We start from the raw sequence: 17,534 nt of genomic DNA on the forward strand, positions 1-17,534 counted from the left end.
ATACCAGAATGAAAGTGTCCCCAGCGGAGTTCAGTTCGTTATAAAGAGGGATACACACTATCCCAAATTAAAATCCAATAATAATTCTGGAGATATTCCTCATCAGAAAATATCGCAGGCGGTAGCTGGCATGGCGGCCTTGTACACGGGCGTGCGGGACTGCAGCGGCAACTAAAGCTGTAATATGTCACGTTAAGCATTAAAGAGTAGTTCTAAGACTGTAGTTTGGCCCTGAGAGGTCTTTTTTATTCGTAAAAGTGAATGTAATCTTGCGTGCCGCGTGGCGAGTTTCGTAGGCGGAGCGTCAGGCCACGGTGGTGTCAGCGTGGAGTGCAGGGGGCTGTGGTGACGTCAGAAGCGGACGGTGCTCACAGCGTGGAGTGCAGTGGGCTGTGGTGACGTCGGACACAGACAGCACTGAAAGCGTGGAGTGCAGCAGGCTGTGGTGACGTCGGACATGGACGGTGCTGACAGCGTGGAGTGCTGCGGGCTGTGGTGACGTCGGACGCGGACGGTGAACACAGCGTGCAGAGCAGCGGGCTGTGGTGACGTCGGACACGCACGACGCTGACAGCGTGGAGTGCAATGGGCTGTGATGACATCGGACACAGACGGCACTGAAAGCGTGGAGTGCAGCAGGCTGTGATGACGTCGGACACGGACGGTGCTGCCAGCGTGGAGTGCAGCGGGCTGTGGTGACGTCGGACGCGGACGGTGCCGGCAGTGTGGAGTCCAGCGGGCTGTGGTGACGTCTAACGCAGACGGTGCTGACAGCGTGGGGTGCAGCGGGCTGTGGTGACGTCGGACACGGACGCTGCTGACAGCGTGGAGTCCAGGAGGCTGTGGTGACGTCGGACACGGATGGTGCTGACAGCGTGGAGTGCAGCGGGGTGTGGTGACATCGGACGCGGACGGTGCACACAGCGTGGATTGCAGCGGGCTGTGGTGACGTCGGACACGGACGGTGCTGACAGCGTGGAGTCCAGGCGGCTGTGGTGACGTCGGAAGCGGACGGTGATGACAGAGTGGAGTGCAGCGGGCTGTGTTGACGACGGACACGGACGGCGCTGACAGCGTGCAGTGCAGTGGCCTTTGGTGACGTCGGACGCGGACGGTGCTGACAGTATAAAGTCCAGTGGGCTGTGGTGACGTCGGACAAGAACGGTGCTGACAGCGTCGAGTCCAGCAGGCTGTCGTGACGTCGGACGCGGACGGTGCTGACAGCGTGGAGTCCAGCAGGCCGTGGTAATGTCAGACCCGGACGGTGCTGACTGCGTGGAGTGCAGCGGGCTGTGGTGATGTTGGACACGGATGGTGCTCACAGCATGGAGTCCAGCGGGCTGTGGTGATGTTGGACGCGGACGGTGCTCACAGCTTGGAGTGCAGCGGCATGTGCTGACGTCGGACGCGGACGGTGCTGACAGTGTGGAGTCCAGTGGGCTGTGGTGTGTCGGACGCAGACGGTGCTGACAGCGTGGTGTGCAGCGGGCTGCGGTGACGTCGGACGCGGATGGTGCTGACAGCGTTGTGTGCAGCGGGCTGCGGTGACGTCGGACGCGGATGGTGCTGACAGCGTTGTGTGCAGCGGGCTGTGGTGTCGTCGGACGCGGACGGTGCTCACAGCATGGAGTGCAGCGTGCTGTTGTGACGTCGGACGCGGACAGTGCTGACAGCGTGGAGTCTAACAGGCTGTGGTGACGACGGACGCGGGCGGTGCTCACAGCGTGTAGTGCAGCGGGCTGTGGTGACGTCGGACGCGGACAGTGCACACAGCATGGAGTGCAGCGGGCTGTGGTGACGTCGGTCACGGACGGCGCTGACAGCGCGAAGTGCAGCGGGCTGAGGTGACGTCGGACGCGGACGGTGCTGACAGTGTGGAGCCCAGTGGGCTGTGGGGACGTCGGACGCGGACGGTGCTGACAGCGTGGAGTGCAGCGGGCTGTGGTGACGTCGGACACAGACGCAATGACAGGGTGGAGTACAGCAAGCTGTGGAGACGTCGGACACGGTCGGTGCTGACAGCGTGGAGTCCAGTGGGCAGTGGTGACGTCGGACGCGGACGGTGCTCACAGCATGGAGTGCAGCGTGCTGTTGTGACGTCGGACGCGGACAGTGCTGACAGCGTGGAGTCCAACAGGCTGTGGTGACGACGGACACGGACGACGCTGACACTGTGGAGTGCAGCAGGCTGTGGTGACGTCGGACACGGACGGAGCTGACAGAGTGGAGTCCAGCGGGCTGTGGTGACGTCGGACGTTGACGGTGCACACAGCGTGGAGAGAAGCGCGCTGTGGTGACGTCGGTCACCGATGGCGATCACAGCGTGGAATGCAAGGGGCTGTGGTGACGTCGGACGAGGGCGGTGCTGACAGTGTGGAGTCCTGTGGGATGTGAAGACGTTGTACGCGGACGGTGCTGACAGCCTGGAGTGCAGCGGGCTACGGTGACGTCGGACACAGGCGGCACTGACAGGGTGGAGTCCAGCAAGCTGCGGTGACGTCGGACACTTACGGTGCTGACAGCATGGAGTCCAGCGGGCTGTGGTGACGTCGGACGCGGACGGTGCTGACAGCGTTGTGTGCAGCGGGTTGTGGTGTCGTCGGACGCGGACGGTGCACACAGCGTTGAGTGCAGCAGGCTGTGGTGACGTCAAAGAGGTACGGCGCTGACAGCGTGGAGTGCAGCGGGGTGTGATGACGTCGGACGCGGACGTTGCTGACAGTGTCGAGTCCAGCAGGCTGTGGTGCTGTCAGACGCGGACAGTGCTAACAGCGTGGAGTGCAGCGGGCTGTGGTGACGTCGGACGCGGACGGTGCACACAGTGTGGAGTGCAGTGGGCTGTGGTGACGTCGGTCACGGACGGTGCTCACAGCGTGGAGTGCTTCTTGCTGTGGTGACGTCGGACGCGGACGGTGCTGACGGCGTGGAGTGCAGCGGGCTGTGGTGACGTCAGACGCGGACGATGCTCACAGCGAGGATTGCAGCAGGCGGAGGTGACGCCGGACACAGCCGGCACTGGCAGCGTGGAGTGTAGCAGGCTGTGGTGACGTCGGACACGGATGGTGCTGACAGCGTGGAGTGCAGCGGGCTGTGGTGGCGTCGGACATGGACGGTGCTGACAGCGTGTAGTGCGGCGGGCTGTGGTGACGTCGGACGCGGGCGGTGCTCACAGCGTGGAGTGCAGCAGGCTGTGGTGAAGTTGGACGCGGACGGTGATGGCAGCATGGAGTGCAGCTGGCTGTGGTGACATCGGACGCGGACGGTGCTGACAGTGTGGAGTCCTGTGGGCTGTGAAGACATCGGACGCGGACGGTGCTGACAGCGTGGAATCCAGCGGGCTGTGGTGACGTCGGACGCGGACGGTGCTGACAGCGTGGAGTGCAGCGGGCTGTGGTGAAGTCAGACCCGGGCGGTGCTGACAGCGTAGAGTCCAGCGGGCTGTGGTGACGTCGGACGCAGACGGTGCTGACAGCGTGTAGTGCAGTGGGCTGTGGTGATGTGAGACCTGTACGGTGCTGACAGCGTGGAGTGTAGCGGGCTGTGGTGACATCGGACACAGATGGTGCTCACAGCATGGAGTCCAACGGGCTGTTGTGACGTTGGACGCGGACGGTGCTCACAGCGTGGAGTGCAGCGGGCTGTGGTGACGTCAAACGAGGACGGTGCTGACAGACTGGAGTCCAGCGGGCTGTGGTGACGTCGGATACGGACGGAGCTGACAGCGTGGGGTGCAGCGGGCTGTGGTGACGTTGGACACTGATGGTGCTCACAGCGTGGAGTGCTGCTGGCCGTGGTGACGTCGGACGCGGACGGTCCTGACAGCGTGGAGTGCAGCGGTCTGTATTGACGTCGGACGTGGACGGTGCTGACAGCGTGGAGTGCAACGGGCTGTGGTGAAATCGGACACGGACTGTGCTGACAGCGTGGATTGCAGCGGGCTGTGGTGACGTCGGACACGGACGGTGCTGACAGCGTGGAGTCCAGGCGGCTGTGGTGACGTCGGAAGCGGACGGTGATGACAGAGTGGAGTGCAGCGGGCTGTGGTGACGTCGGACACGGACGGTGCTCACAGCGTGGAGTGCTGCAGGCTGTGGTGATGTCGGACGGGGTCGGTGCTGACAGCATGGAGTGCAGCGGGGTGTGGTGTCGTCGGACATGTACGATTCTCACAGCGTTGACTGCTGCATTCAGTGGTGACGTCGGACACGGACGGTGCTGACAGCGTGGAATCGAGCCGGCTGTGGTGACGTCAGACACAGATGGTGCTGACAGCGTGGAGTGCACCAGGCTGTGGCGACGTCGGACGCGGGCGGTGCTCACAGCGTGGAGCGCAGTGGGCTGTGGTGATGTCGGACGCGGACGGTCCTGACAGCGTGGAGTGCAGCGGTCTGTGTTGACGTCGGACGTGGACGGTGCTGACAGCGTGGAGTGCAACGGGCTGTGGTGAAATCGGACACGGACTGTGCTGACAGCGTGGATTGCAGCGGGCTGTGGTGACGTCGGACGCGGACGGTGCTAACAGCGTGGAGTGCAACGGGCTGTGGTGACGTCGGACACAGACGCAATGACAAGGTGGAGTACAGCAAGCTGTGGAGACGTCGGACACGGTCGGTGCTGACAGCGTGGAGTCCAGCGGGCAGTGGTGACGTCGGACGCGGACGGTGCTCACAGCGTGGCGTGCAGCGTGCTGTTGTGACGTCGGACGCGGACAGTGCTGACAGCGTGGAGTCCAACAGTCTGTGGTGACGACGGACACGGACGACGCTGACACTGTGGAGTGCAGCAGGCTGTGGTGACGTCGGACACGGACGGAGCTGACAGAGTGGAGTCCAGCGGGCTGTGGTGACGTCGGACTTTGACGGTGCACACAGCGTGGAGAGAAGCGCGCTGTGGTGACGTCGGTCACCGATGGCGCTCACAGCGTGGAGTGCAGCGGGCTGTGGTGACGTCAGACACAGACGGTGCTGTCAGCGTGGAGTGCACCAGGCTGTGGCGACGTCGGACGCGGGCGGTGCTCACAGCGTGGAGCGCAGTGGGCTGTGGTGGTGTCGGACGCGGACGGTCCTGACAGCGTGGAGTGCAGCGGTCTGTGTTGACGTCGGACGTGGACGGTGCTGACAGCGTTGTGTGCAGCGGGTTGTGGTGTCGTCGGACGCGGACGGTGCACGCAGTGTTGAGTGCAGCAGGCTGTGGTGACGTCAAAGTGGTACGGCGCTGACAGCGTGGAGTGCAGCGGGGTGTGGTGACGTCGGACGCGGACGGTGCTGACAGTGTCGAGTCCAGCAGGCTGTGGTGCTGCCGGACGCGGACAATGCTAACAGCGTGGAGTGCAGCGGGCTGTGGTGACGTCGGACGCGGACGCTGCACACAGTGTGGAGTGCAGTGGGCTGTGGTGACGTCGGTCACGGACGGTGCTCACAGCGTGGAGTGCTTCTTGCTGTGGTGACGTCGGACGCGGACGGTGCTGACAGCGTGGAGTGCAGCGGTCTGTGTTGACGTCGGACATGGACGATGCTCACAGTGTGGACTGCAGCAGGTAGTGGTGACGTCAGACGCGGACGGTGCAGACGGCGTGGAGTGCAGCGGGCTGTGGTGACGTCAGACGCGGACGATGCTCACAGCGAGGATTGCAGCAGGCGGGGCTGACGCCGGACACAGCCGGCAATGACAGCATGGAGTGTAGCAGGCTGTGATGACGTCGGACACGGATGGTGCTGACAGCTTGGAGTGCAGCGGGCTGTGGTGGCGTCGGACACGGACGGTGCTCACAGCGTGGAGTGCTTCTTGCTGTGGTGACGTCGGATGTGGACGGTGCTGACAGCGTGGAGTGAAACGGGCTGTGGTGACATCGGACTCGGATGGTGCTCACAGAATGGAGTCCAACGGGCTGTTGTGACGTTGGACACGTACGGTGCTCACAGCGTGTAGTGCGGCGGGATGTGGTGACGTCGGACGTGGACGGTGCTGACAGCGTGGAGTGCAACGGGCTGTGGTGACGTCGGACACGGACTGTGCTGACAGCGTGGATTGCAGCGGGCTGTGGTGACGTCGGACATGGACGGTGCTGACAGCGTGGAGTCCAGGCGGCTGTGGTGACGTCGGAAGCGGACGGTGATGACAGAGTGGAGTGCAGCGGGCTGTGGGAACCTCGGACACGGACGGTGCTCACAGCGTGGAGTGCTGCAGGCTGTGGTGATGTCGGACGGAGTCGGTGCTGACAGCATGGAGTGCAGCGGGGTGTGGTGACGTCGGACATGAACGATGCTCACAGCGTGGACTGCTGCATTCAGTGGTGACGTCGGACACGGACGGTGCTGACAGCGTGGAATCGAGCCGGCTGTGGTGACGTCAGACACGGACGGTGCTGACAGCGTGGAGTGCACCAGGCTGTGGCGACGTTGTACGCGGGCAATGCTCACAGCGTGGAGTGCAGTGGGCTGTTGTGACGTCAGACGTGGACGGTGCTGACAGCGTGAAGTGCAGCGTGCTGTGGTGACGTCGGACATGGACGGTGCTGACAGCGTGGAGTCCAGCGGGATTTGGTGACGTCGGACGCGCACGGTGCTGACTGCGTGGAGTGCAGCGGGCTGTGGTGATGTCAGACCCGGAAGGTGCTGACAGCGAGGAGTCCAGCAGGCTGTGGTTACGTCGGACACGGACTGTGCTGACAGCGTGGAGTGCTGCGGGCTGTGGTGACGTTAGACGCGGACGGTGCACACAGCGAGGAGAGCAGCGGGCTGTGGTGACGTCGGACACGGACGGCGCTGACAGCGTGGAGTGCAGTGGGCTGTAGTGACGTCGGACACAGACGGCACTGAAAGCGTGGAGTGCAGCAGGCTGTGGTGACGTCGGACACGGACGCTGCTGACAGCGTGGAGTCCAGCAGGCTGTGGTGACTTCGGACACGGACGGTGCTGACAGCGTGGAATGCAGCGGGCTGTGGTGACGTCGGACGCGAACGGTGCACACATCGTAAACAGCAGCGGGCTGTGGTGACGTCGGACATAGACGGCACTGATAGAGTGGAGTACAGCAAGCTGTGGAGACGTCGGACACGGTCGGTGCTGACAGCTTGGAGTCCAGCGGGCAGTGGTGACGTCGGACGCGGACGGTGCTCACCGCGTGGAGCGCATCGTGCTGTTGTGACGTCGGTCACCGATGGCGCTCACAGCGTGGATTGCAGCGGGCTGTGGTGACGTCGGACATGGACGGTGCTGACAGCGTGGAGTCCAGGCGGCTGTGGTGACGTCGGAAGCGGACGGTGATGACAGAGTGGAGTGCAGCGGGCTGTGGGAACCTCGGACACGGACGGTGCTCACAGCGTGGAGTGCTGCAGGCTGTGGTGATGTCGGACGGAGTCGGTGCTGACAGCATGGAGTGCAGCGGGGTGTGGTGACGTCGGACATGAACGATGCTCACAGCGTGGACTGCTGCATTCAGTGGTGACGTCGGACACGGACGGTGCTGACAGCGTGGAATCGAGCCGGCTGTGGTGACGTCAGACACGGACGGTGCTGACAGCGTGGAGTGCACCAGGCTGTGGCGACGTTGTACGCGGGCAATGCTCACAGCGTGGAGTGCAGTGGGCTGTTGTGACGTCAGACGTGGACGGTGCTGACAGCGTGAAGTGCAGCGTGCTGTGGTGACGTCGGACATGGACGGTGCTGACAGCGTGGAGTCCAGCGGGATTTGGTGACGTCGGACGCGCACGGTGCTGACTGCGTGGAGTGCAGCGGGCTGTGGTGATGTCAGACCCGGAAGGTGCTGACAGCGAGGAGTCCAGCAGGCTGTGGTTACGTCGGACACGGACTGTGCTGACAGCGTGGAGTGCTGCGGGCTGTGGTGACGTTAGACGCGGACGGTGCACACAGCGAGGAGAGCAGCGGGCTGTGGTGACGTCGGACACGGACGGCGCTGACAGCGTGGAGTGCAGTGGGCTGTAGTGACGTCGGACACAGACGGCACTGAAAGCGTGGAGTGCAGCAGGCTGTGGTGACGTCGGACACGGACGCTGCTGACAGCGTGGAGTCCAGCAGGCTGTGGTGACTTCGGACACGGACGGTGCTGACAGCGTGGAATGCAGCGGGCTGTGGTGACGTCGGACGCGAACGGTGCACACATCGTAAACAGCAGCGGGCTGTGGTGACGTCGGACATAGACGGCACTGATAGAGTGGAGTACAGCAAGCTGTGGAGACGTCGGACACGGTCGGTGCTGACAGCTTGGAGTCCAGCGGGCAGTGGTGACGTCGGACGCGGACGGTGCTCACCGCGTGGAGCGCATCGTGCTGTTGTGACGTCGGTCACCGATGGCGCTCACAGCGTGGAGTGCAGCGGGCTGTGGTAACGTCGGACGCGGACGGTGCTCACCGCGTGGAGCGCAGCGTGCTGTTGTGACGTCGGTCACCGATGGCGCTCACAGCTTGGAGTGCAGCGGGCTGTGGTAACGTCGGACGAGGGCGGTGCTGACAGTGTGGAGTCCTGTGGGCTGTGAAGACGTCGGACGCGGACAGTGCTGACAGCGTGGAGTGCAGCGGGCTGTGGTGACTTCAGACACAGGCGGCACTGACAGGGTGGAGTCCAGCAAGCTGCGGTGAAGTCGGACACGGACGGTGCTGACAGCATGGAGTCCAGCGGGCTGTGGTGAAATCGGACACGGACTGTGCTGAGAGCGTGGATTGCAGCGGGCTGTGGTGACGTCGGACATGGACGATGCTTACAGTGTGGACTGCTGCAGGCAGTGGTGACGTCATACGCGGACTGTGCTGACGGCGTGGAGTGCAGCGGGCTGTGGTGACGTCAGACGCGGACGGTGCTCACAGCGAGGATTGCAGCGGGCGGGGATGACGCCGGACACAGCCGGCACTGACAGCGTGGAGTGTAGCAGGCTGTGGTGACGTCGGTCACGGATGGTGCTGACAGCGTGGAGTGCAGCGTGCTGTGGTGGCGTCGGACACGGACGGTGCTGACAGCGTGTAGTGCGGCGGGCTGTGGTGACGTCGGACGCGGGCGGTGCTCACAGCGTGGAGTGCAGCGTGCTGTGGTGAAGTTGGACGCGGACGGTGATGGCAGCATGGAGTGCAGCTGGCTGTGGTGACGTCGGACGCGGATGGTGCTGACAGTGTGGAGTCCTGTGGGCTGTGAAGACATCGGACGCGGACGGTGCTGACAGCGTGGTGTCCAGCGGGCTGTGGTGACGTCGGACGCGGATGGTGCTGACAGCGTGGAGTGCAGCGGGCTGTGGTGAAGTCAGACCCGGGCGGTGCTGACAACGTAGATTCCAGCGGGCTGTGGTGACGTCGGATGCAGACGGTGCTGACAGCGTGTAGTGCAGCAGGCTGTGGTGATGTGAGACCTGTACGGTGCTGACAGCGTGGAGTGCAGCGGGTTGTGGTGACATCGGACACGGATGGTGCTCACAGCATGGAGTCCAACGGGCTGTTGTGTGTTGGACGCGGACGGTGCTCACAGCGTGGAGTGCTGCGGGCTGTGGTGACGTCAAACGAGAATGGTGCTGACAGCCTGGAGTCCAGCGGCCTGTGGTGACGTCGGATACGGACGGCGCTGACAGCGTGGAGTGCAGCGGTCTGTGGTGACAACGGACGTGGACGGTGCTGACAGCGTGGAGTACAGTGTGCTGTGTTGACGTCGGAAGCGGACGTTGGTGACAGATTGGAGTCCAGCGGGCTGTGGTGACGTCGAAAGCGAACGGTGCTGACAGCGTATGGTGCAGCGGGCTGTGGTGACGTCGGACACGGACGCTGCTGACAGCGTGGAGTCCAGCAGGCTGTGGTGACTTCGGACACGGACGGTGCTGACAGCGTGGAGTGCAGCGGGCTGTGGTGACGTCGGACACGGACGGCGCTGACAGCGTGGAGTGCAGTGGCCTTTGGTGACGGCGGACGCGGACGGTGCTGACAGTATAAAGTCCAGTGGGCTGTGGTGACGTCGGAAACGAACGGTGCTGACAGCGTCGAGTCCAGCAGGCTGTCGTGACGTCGGACGCGGACGGTGCTGACAGCGTGGAGTCCAGCGGGCTGTGGTGATGTCAGACCCGGACAGTGCTGACTGCGTGGAGCGCAGCGGGCTGTGGTGATGTTGGACTCGGATGGTGCTCACAGCTTGGAGTCCAACGGGCTGTGGTGATGTTGGACGCGGACGGTGCCCACAGAGTTGAGTGCAGCGGCATGTGCTGACGTCGGACGTGGACGGTGCTGACAGTGTGGAGTCCGGTGGGCTGTGGTGTGTTGGACGCGGACGGTGCTGGCAGCGTGGAGTGCAGCGAGCTGTGGTGACATCAGACACAGACGGCACTGACAGGGTGGAGTGCAGCCGGCTGTGATGACGTCGGACACGGACGGTGCTGACAGAAAGGAGTCCAGCGGGCTGTGGTGACGTCGGACTAGGACGGTGCTCACAACATGGAGTGCAGCGGCATGTGCTGACTTCGGACGCGGACGGTGCCGACAGTGTGGAGTCCAGTGGGCGGTGGTGTGTCGGACGCGGTCGGTGATGACAGCGTGGAGTGCAGCGGTCTGTGGTGACGTCGGACGCAGACGGCACTGACAGGGTGGAGTACAGAAAGCCGTGGAGACGTCGGACACGGTCGGTGCTGACAGCGTGGAATGCAGCGGGCTGCGGTGACGTCGGACGCGGATGGTGCTGACAGCGTTGTGTGCAGCGGGCTGTGGTGTGGTCGGACGCGGACGGAGCACTCAGCATGGAGTGCAGCGGGCTGTGGTGACGTTGGTCACGGACGGCACTGACAGCGCGGAGTGCAGCGGGCTGAGGTGACGTCGGACGCGGACGGTGCTGACAGTGTGGAGTCCAGTGGGCTGCGGTGACGTCAGACACAGGCGGCACTGACAGGGTGGAGTCCAGCAAGCTGTAGTGACGTCGGACACGGACGGGGCTGACAGCGTGGAGTCCAGCGGGCTGCGGTGACGTCAGACGCGGATGGTGCTGACAGCGTTGTGTGCAGCGGGCTGTGGTGTCGTCGGACGCGCACGGTGCACACAGCGTGGAGTGCAGCGGGCTGTGGTGGCGCCGGACGCAAACAGTGCACACAGCAAGGGGTGCAGCGGGCTGTGGTGACGTCGGACGCAGACGGCACTGACAGGGTGGAGTACAGAAAGCTGTGGAGACGTCGGACACGTTCGGTGCTGACAGCGTGGAGTGCAGCGGGCTGTGGTGACGTCAGACACAGGCGGCACTGACAGGGTGGAGTCCAGCAAGCTGCGGTGACGTCGGACACGGACGGTGCTGACAGCGTGGAGTCCAGCGGGCAGTGGTGACGTCGGACGCGGACGGTTCTCACAGCGTGGAGTGCAGCGTGCTGTGGTGACGACGGACGCGGACGGTGCAGACAGCGTGGAGTCAAACGGGCTGTGGTGACGACGGACACGGACGACGCTGCCACCGTGGAGTGCAGCAGGCTGTGGTGACGTCGGACACAGGCGGCACTGACAGGGTGGAGTCTAGCAAGCTGCGGTGACGTCGGACGCGGACGGTGCTGACAGTGTTGAGTCCTGTAGTCTGTGAAGACGTCGGACGCGGACGGTGCTCACAGCGTGGAGTGCGGCGGGCTGTGGTGACGTCGGACACCGACGGCGCTGACAGGGTGGAGTCCAGCAAGCTGCGGTGACGTCGGACACGGATGGTGCTGACGGCGTGGAGTCCAGCGGGCTGTGGTGACGTCGGACGCGGACGGTGCACAGAGTGTGGAGTGCAGTGGGCTGTGGTGACGTCGGTCACGGACGGTGCTCACAGCGTGGAGTGCTTCCTGCTGTGGTGACGTCGGACGCGGACGGTGCTGACAGCGTGGAGTACAGCGGTCTGTGTTGACGTCGGACATGACGATGCTCACACTGTGGACTGCAGGGGGCAGTGGTGACGTCAGACGCGGACGGTGCTGACGGCGTGAAGTGCAGCGGGCTGTGGTGACGTCAGACGCGGACGATGCTCACAGCGAGGATTGCAGCAGGCGGGGGTGACGCCGGACACAGCCGGCACTGACAGCGTGGAGTGTAGCAGGCTGTGGTGACGTCGGATACGGATGGTGCTGACAGCGTGTAGTGCAGCGGGCTGTGGTGATGTGAGACCTGTACGGTGCTGACAGCGTGGAGTGCAGCGGGCTGTGGTGACATCGGACACGGATGGTGACACAGCATGGAGTCCAACGGGCTGTTGTGACGTTGGACTCGTACGGTGCTCACAGCGTGGAGTGCAGCGGGCTGTGGTGACGTCAAACGAGGACGGTGCTGACAGCCTGGAGTCCAGCGGGCTGTGGTGACGTCGGATACGGACGGCGCTGACAGCGTGGAGTGCAGCGGTCTGTGGTGACGTCGGACGTGGACGGTGCTGACAGCGTGGACTGCTGCATCAGTGGTGACGTCGGACACGGACGGTGCTGACAGCGTGGAATCGAGCCGGCTGTGGTGACGTCAGACACGGACGGTGCTGACAGCGTGGAGTGCACCAGGCTGTGGCGACGTCGGACGCGGGCGGTGCTCACAGCGTGGAGTGCAGTGGGCTGTGGTGACGACGGACGTGGACGGTGCTGACAGCGTGGAGTGCAGCGTGCTGTGGTGACGTCGGACATGGACGGTGCTGACAGCGTGGAGTCCAGCGGGATTTGGTGACGTCGGACGCGCACGGTGCTGACTGCGTGGAGTGCAGCGGGCTGTGGTGATGTCAGACCCGGATTGTGCTTACAGCGAGGAGTCCAGCAGGCTGCGGTTACGTCGGACACGGACTGTGCTGACAAAGTGGAGTGCTGCGGGCTGTGGTGACGTCGGACGCGGACGGTGCACACAGCGTGGAGAGCAGCGGGCTGTGGTGACGTCGGACACGGACGGCGCTGACAGCGTGGAGTGCAGTGGGCTGTAGTTACGTCGGACACAGACGGCACTGAAAGCGTGGAGTGCAGCAGGCTGTGGTGACGTTGGACGCATGCGGTGCCGACAGTGTGGAGTCCAGCGGGCTGTGGTGACGTCTATCGCAGACGGTGCTGACATCATGGGGTGCAGCGGGCTGTGGTGACGTCGGACACGGACGCTGCTGACAGCGTGGAGTCCAGCAGGCTGTGGTGACTTTGGACACAGACGGTGCTGACAGCGTGGAATGCAGCGGGCTGTGGTGACGTCGGACGCGAACGGTGCACACATCGTAAAGAGCTGCGGGCTGTGGTGACGTCGGACACGAACGGTGCTGACAGCGTCGAGTCCAGCAGGCTGTCGTGACGTCAGACGCGGACGCTTGCTGACAGCGTGGAGTCCAGCGGGCTGTGGTGATGTCAGACCCGGACGGTGCTGACTGCGTGGAGCACAGCGGGCTGTGGTGACGTCGGACACAGACGGCACTGATAGAGTGGAGTACAGCAAGCTGTGGAGACGTCGGACACGGTCGGTGCTGACAGTGTGGAGTCCAGCGGGCAGTGGTGACGTCGGACGAGGGCGGTGCTGACAGTGTGGAGTCCTGTGGGCTGTGAAGACGTCGGACGCGGACAGTGCTGACAGTGTGGAGTGCAGCGGGCTGTGGTGACGTCGGACATGGACGATGCTACAAAGTGTGGACTGCTGCAGGCAGTGGTGACGTCATACGCGGACGGTGCTGACGGCGTGGAGTGCAGCGGGCTGTGGTGACGTCAGACGCGGACGGTGCTCACAGCGAGGATTGCAGCGGGCGGGGATGACGCCGGACACAGCCGGCACTGACAGCGTGGAGCGTAGCAGGCTGTGGTGACGTCGGACACGGATGGTGCTGACAGCGTGAAGTGCACCGTGCTGTGGTGGCGTCGGACACGGACGGTGCTGACAGCGTGTAGTGCGGCGGGCTGTGGTGACGTCGGACGCGGGCGATGCTCACAGCGTGGAGTGCAGCGTGCTGTGGTGAAGTTGGACGCGGACGGTGATGGCAGCATGGAGTGCAGCTGGCTGTGGTGACGTCGGACGCGGACGGTGCTGACAGTGTGGAGTCCTGTGGGCTGTGAAGACATCGGACGCCGACGGTGCTGACAGCGTGGTGTCCAGCGGGCTGTGGTGACGTCGGACGCGGACGGTGCTGACGGCGTGGAGTCCAGTGGGCTGTGGTGACGTCGGACACGGACGGTGCTGACAGCGTGGAGTCCAGCGGGCTGTGGTGACGTCGGATACGGACGGCGCTGACAGCGTGGAGTGCAGCGGTCTGTGGTGACGTCGGACGTGGACGGTGCTGACAGCGTGGAGTCCAGTGGGCTGTGTTGACGTCGGATGCGGACGTTGGTGACAGATTGGAGTCCAGCGGGCTGTGGTGACGTCGGACGCGGACGGTGCACACAGCGTAAAGAGCAGCGGGCTGTGGTGACGTCGGATACGGACGGCGCTGACAGCGTGGAGTGCAGCGGGCTGTGGTGACGTCGGACACGGACGCTGCTGACAGCGTGGAGTCCAGCAGGCTGTGGTGACTTCGGACATGGACGGTGCTGACAGCGTGGAGTGAAGCGGGCTGTGGTGACGTCGGACGCGGACGGTGCACACAGCGTAAAGAGCAGCGGGCTGTGGTGACGTCGGACACGGACGGCGCTGACAGCGTGGAGTGCAGTGGGCTTTGGTGACGGCGGACGCAGACGGTGCTGACAGTATAAAGTCCAGTGGGCTGTGGTGACGTCGGAAACGAACGGTGCTGACAGTGTCGAGTCCAGCAGGCTGTCGTGACGTCGGACGCGGACGGTGCTGACAGCGTGGAGTCCAGCGGGCTGTGGTGATGTCAGACCCGGACAGTGCTGACTGCGTGGAGCGCAGCGGGCTGTGGTGATGTTGGACACGGATGGTGCTCACAGCATGGAGTCCAGGGGGCTGTGGTGACGTCGGACTAGGACGGTGCTCACAGCATGGAGTGCAGCGGCATGTGCTGACTTCGGACGCGGACGGCACTGACAGGGTGGAGTACAGAGAGCTGTGGAGATGTCGGACACGGTCGGTGCTGACAGCGTGGAGTGCAGCGGGCTGCGGTGACGTCGGACGCGGATGGTGCTGACAGCGTTGTGTGCAGCGGGCTGTGGTGTGGTCGGACGCGGACAGAGCACTCAGCATGGAGTGCAGCGGGCTGTGGTGACGTTGGTCACGGACGGCGCTGACAGCGCGGAGTGCAGCGGGCTGAGGTGACGTCGGACGCGGACGGTGCTGACAGTGTGGAGTCCAGTGGGCTGTGGTGACGTCGGACGCGGACGGTGCTGACAGCGTGGAATGCAGCGGTCTGTGGTAACGTCGGACGCAGACGGCACTGACAGGGTGGAGTACAGAAAGCTCTGGAGACGTCGGACACGGTCGGTGCTGACAGCGTGGAGTGCAGCGGGCTGTGGTGACGTCGGACACAGGCGGCACTGACTGGGTGGAGTCCAGCAAGCTGCGGTGACGTCGGACACGGACGGTGCTGACAGCGTGGAGTCCAGCGGGCAGTGGTGACGTCGGACGCGGACGGTGCTCACAGCGTGGAGTGCAGCGTTCTGTGGTGACGCCGGACGCGGACGGTGCAGACAGCGTGGAGTCCAACGGGCTGTGGTGACGACGGACACGGACGACGCTGCCACCGTGGAGTGCAGCAGGCTGTGGTGACGTCGGACACAGGCGGCACTGAGAGGGTGGAGTCTAGCAAGCTGCGGTGACGTCGGACACGGACGGAGCTGACAGAGTGGAGTCCAGCGGGCTGTGGTGACGTCGGACGTGGACGGTGCACACAGCGTGGAGAGCAGCGCGCTGAGGTGACGTCTGTCACCGACGGTGCTCACAGCGTGGAATGCAGCGGGCTGTGGTGATGTCGGACGCGGACGGTGATGGCAGCATGGAGTGCAGCTGGCTGTGGTGACGTCGGACGCGGACGGTGCTGACAGTGTGGAGTCCTGTGGTCTGTGAAGACGTCGGACGCGGACGGTGCTCACAGCGTGGAGTGCGGCGGGCTGTGGTGACGTCGGACACCGACGGCGCTGACAGGGTGGAGTCCAGCAAGCTGCGGTGACGTCGGACACGGACGGTGCTGACAGCGTGGAGTCCAGCGGGCTGTGGTGACGTCGGACGCGGGCGGTGCTCACTGTGTGGAGTGCAGCGGACTGTGGTGAAGTCAGACCCGGGCGTGCTGACAGCGTAGAGTCCAGCGGCGTGTGGTGACGTCGGACGCAGACGGTGCTGACAGCGTGTGGTGCAGCGGGCTGTGGTGGCATCGGACACGGATGTTGCTCACAGCATGGAGTCCAACGGGCTGTTGTGACGTTGGACGCGGACGGTGCTCACAGCGTGGAGTGCAGCGCGCTGTGGTGACGTCAAACGAGGACGGTGCAGACAGCCAGGAGTCCAGCGAGCTGTGGTGACGTCGGATACGGATGGCACTGACAGCGTGGAGTGCAGCGGTCTGTGGTGACGTCGGACGTGGACGGTGCTGACAGCGTGGAGTCCAGTGGGCTGTGTTGACGTCGGACGTGGACGGTACTGACAGCGTGGAGTGCAACGGGCTGTGGTGACATCGGACGCGGACCGTGCTGACAGCGTGGACTGCAGCTGGCTGTGGTGACATCGGACACGGACGGTCCTGACAGCGTGGAGTCCAGGCGGCTGTGGTGACGTCGGAAACGGATGGTGCTGACAGAGTGGAGTGCAGCGGGCTGTGGTGACGTCAGACACGGACGGTGCACACAGTGTGGAGTGCAGTGGGCTGTAGTGCAGTCAGACCCGGGCGTAGAGACCAGCGGGCTGTGGTGACGTCAAACGAGGACGGTGCTGACAGCCTGGAGTCCAGCGGGCTGTGGTGACGTCGGATACGGAAGGCGCTGACAACGTAGAGTGCAGCGGTCTGTGGTGACGTCGGACGTGGACGGTGCTGGCAGCGTGGAGTCCAGTGGGCTGTGTTGACGTCGGAAGCGGACGTTGGTGACAGATTGGAGTCCAGCGGGCTGTGGTGGCGTCGGAAGCGGACGGTGCTGACAGCATGGGGTGCAGCGGGCTGTGGTGACGTCGGACACAGTCGGCGCTGACAGGGTCGAGTCCGGCAAGCTGCGGTGACGCCGGACACGGACGGTGCTGACAGCGTGTAGTGCGCCGGGCTGTGGTCACGTCGAACGCGGGCGGTGCTCACAGCGTGGAGTGCAGCGGGCTGTAGTGCAGTCAGACCCGGGCGGTGCTGACAGCGTAGAGACCAGCGGGCTGTGGTGACGTCAAACGAGGACGGTGCTGACAGCCTGGAGTCCAGCGGGCTGTGGTGACGTCGGATACGGAAGGCGCTGACTACGTAGAGTGCAGCGGTCTGTGGTGACGTCGGACGTGGTCGGTGCTGGCAGCGTGGAGTCCAGTGGGCTGTGTTGACGTCGGTAGCGGACGTTGGTGACAGATTGGAGTCCAGCGGGCTGTGGTGGCGTCGGAAGCGGACGGTGCTGACAGCATGGGGTGCAGCGGGCTGTGGTGACGTTGGACACTGACAATGCTCACAGCGTGGAGTGCTGCTGGCTGTGGTGACGTCGGGCACGGACGGTGCTGACAGCATCGAGTGCAGCGGGCAGTGGTGCTGTCG

The 17,534-nt window shown here is 64.4% G+C and overlaps 3 protein-coding genes across 3 annotated transcripts; all 3 read right to left on the reverse strand.

Moving 5' to 3' along the window:
• Positions 1–304: 304 nt before the first annotated feature.
• Positions 305–5,506, reverse strand: LOC124581870 (mucin-5AC-like). Its single transcript, XM_047131294.1, has 8 exons — positions 5,420–5,506; positions 4,920–5,295; positions 4,670–4,814; positions 3,506–4,438; positions 2,971–3,388; positions 2,071–2,746; positions 1,373–1,939; positions 305–1,290 (listed from the first exon to the last, which is right to left on the reverse strand). Exons 1-8 carry the CDS (start codon positions 5,504–5,506, stop codon positions 305–307), a joined length of 4,188 nt encoding a protein of 1,395 aa, XP_046987250.1.
• Positions 5,507–9,497: 3,991 nt separating this feature from the next.
• Positions 9,498–12,145, reverse strand: LOC124581871 (mucin-6-like). Its single transcript, XM_047131295.1, has 3 exons — positions 11,966–12,145; positions 11,567–11,910; positions 9,498–11,184 (listed from the first exon to the last, which is right to left on the reverse strand). Exons 1-3 carry the CDS (start codon positions 12,143–12,145, stop codon positions 9,498–9,500), a joined length of 2,211 nt encoding a protein of 736 aa, XP_046987251.1.
• A 98-nt stretch (positions 12,146–12,243) lies between these two features.
• Positions 12,244–16,194, reverse strand: LOC124581872 (proteoglycan 4-like). Its single transcript, XM_047131296.1, has 5 exons — positions 15,316–16,194; positions 14,816–15,133; positions 13,666–14,733; positions 12,764–13,576; positions 12,244–12,681 (listed from the first exon to the last, which is right to left on the reverse strand). Exons 1-5 carry the CDS (start codon positions 16,192–16,194, stop codon positions 12,244–12,246), a joined length of 3,516 nt encoding a protein of 1,171 aa, XP_046987252.1.
• Between the last annotated feature and the right edge of the window lie 1,340 nt (positions 16,195–17,534).

Source organism: Schistocerca americana, unplaced genomic scaffold (assembly GCF_021461395.2).
Source record: "Schistocerca americana isolate TAMUIC-IGC-003095 unplaced genomic scaffold, iqSchAmer2.1 HiC_scaffold_378, whole genome shotgun sequence".
NCBI classification, from domain to species: domain Eukaryota; kingdom Metazoa; phylum Arthropoda; class Insecta; order Orthoptera; family Acrididae; genus Schistocerca; species Schistocerca americana.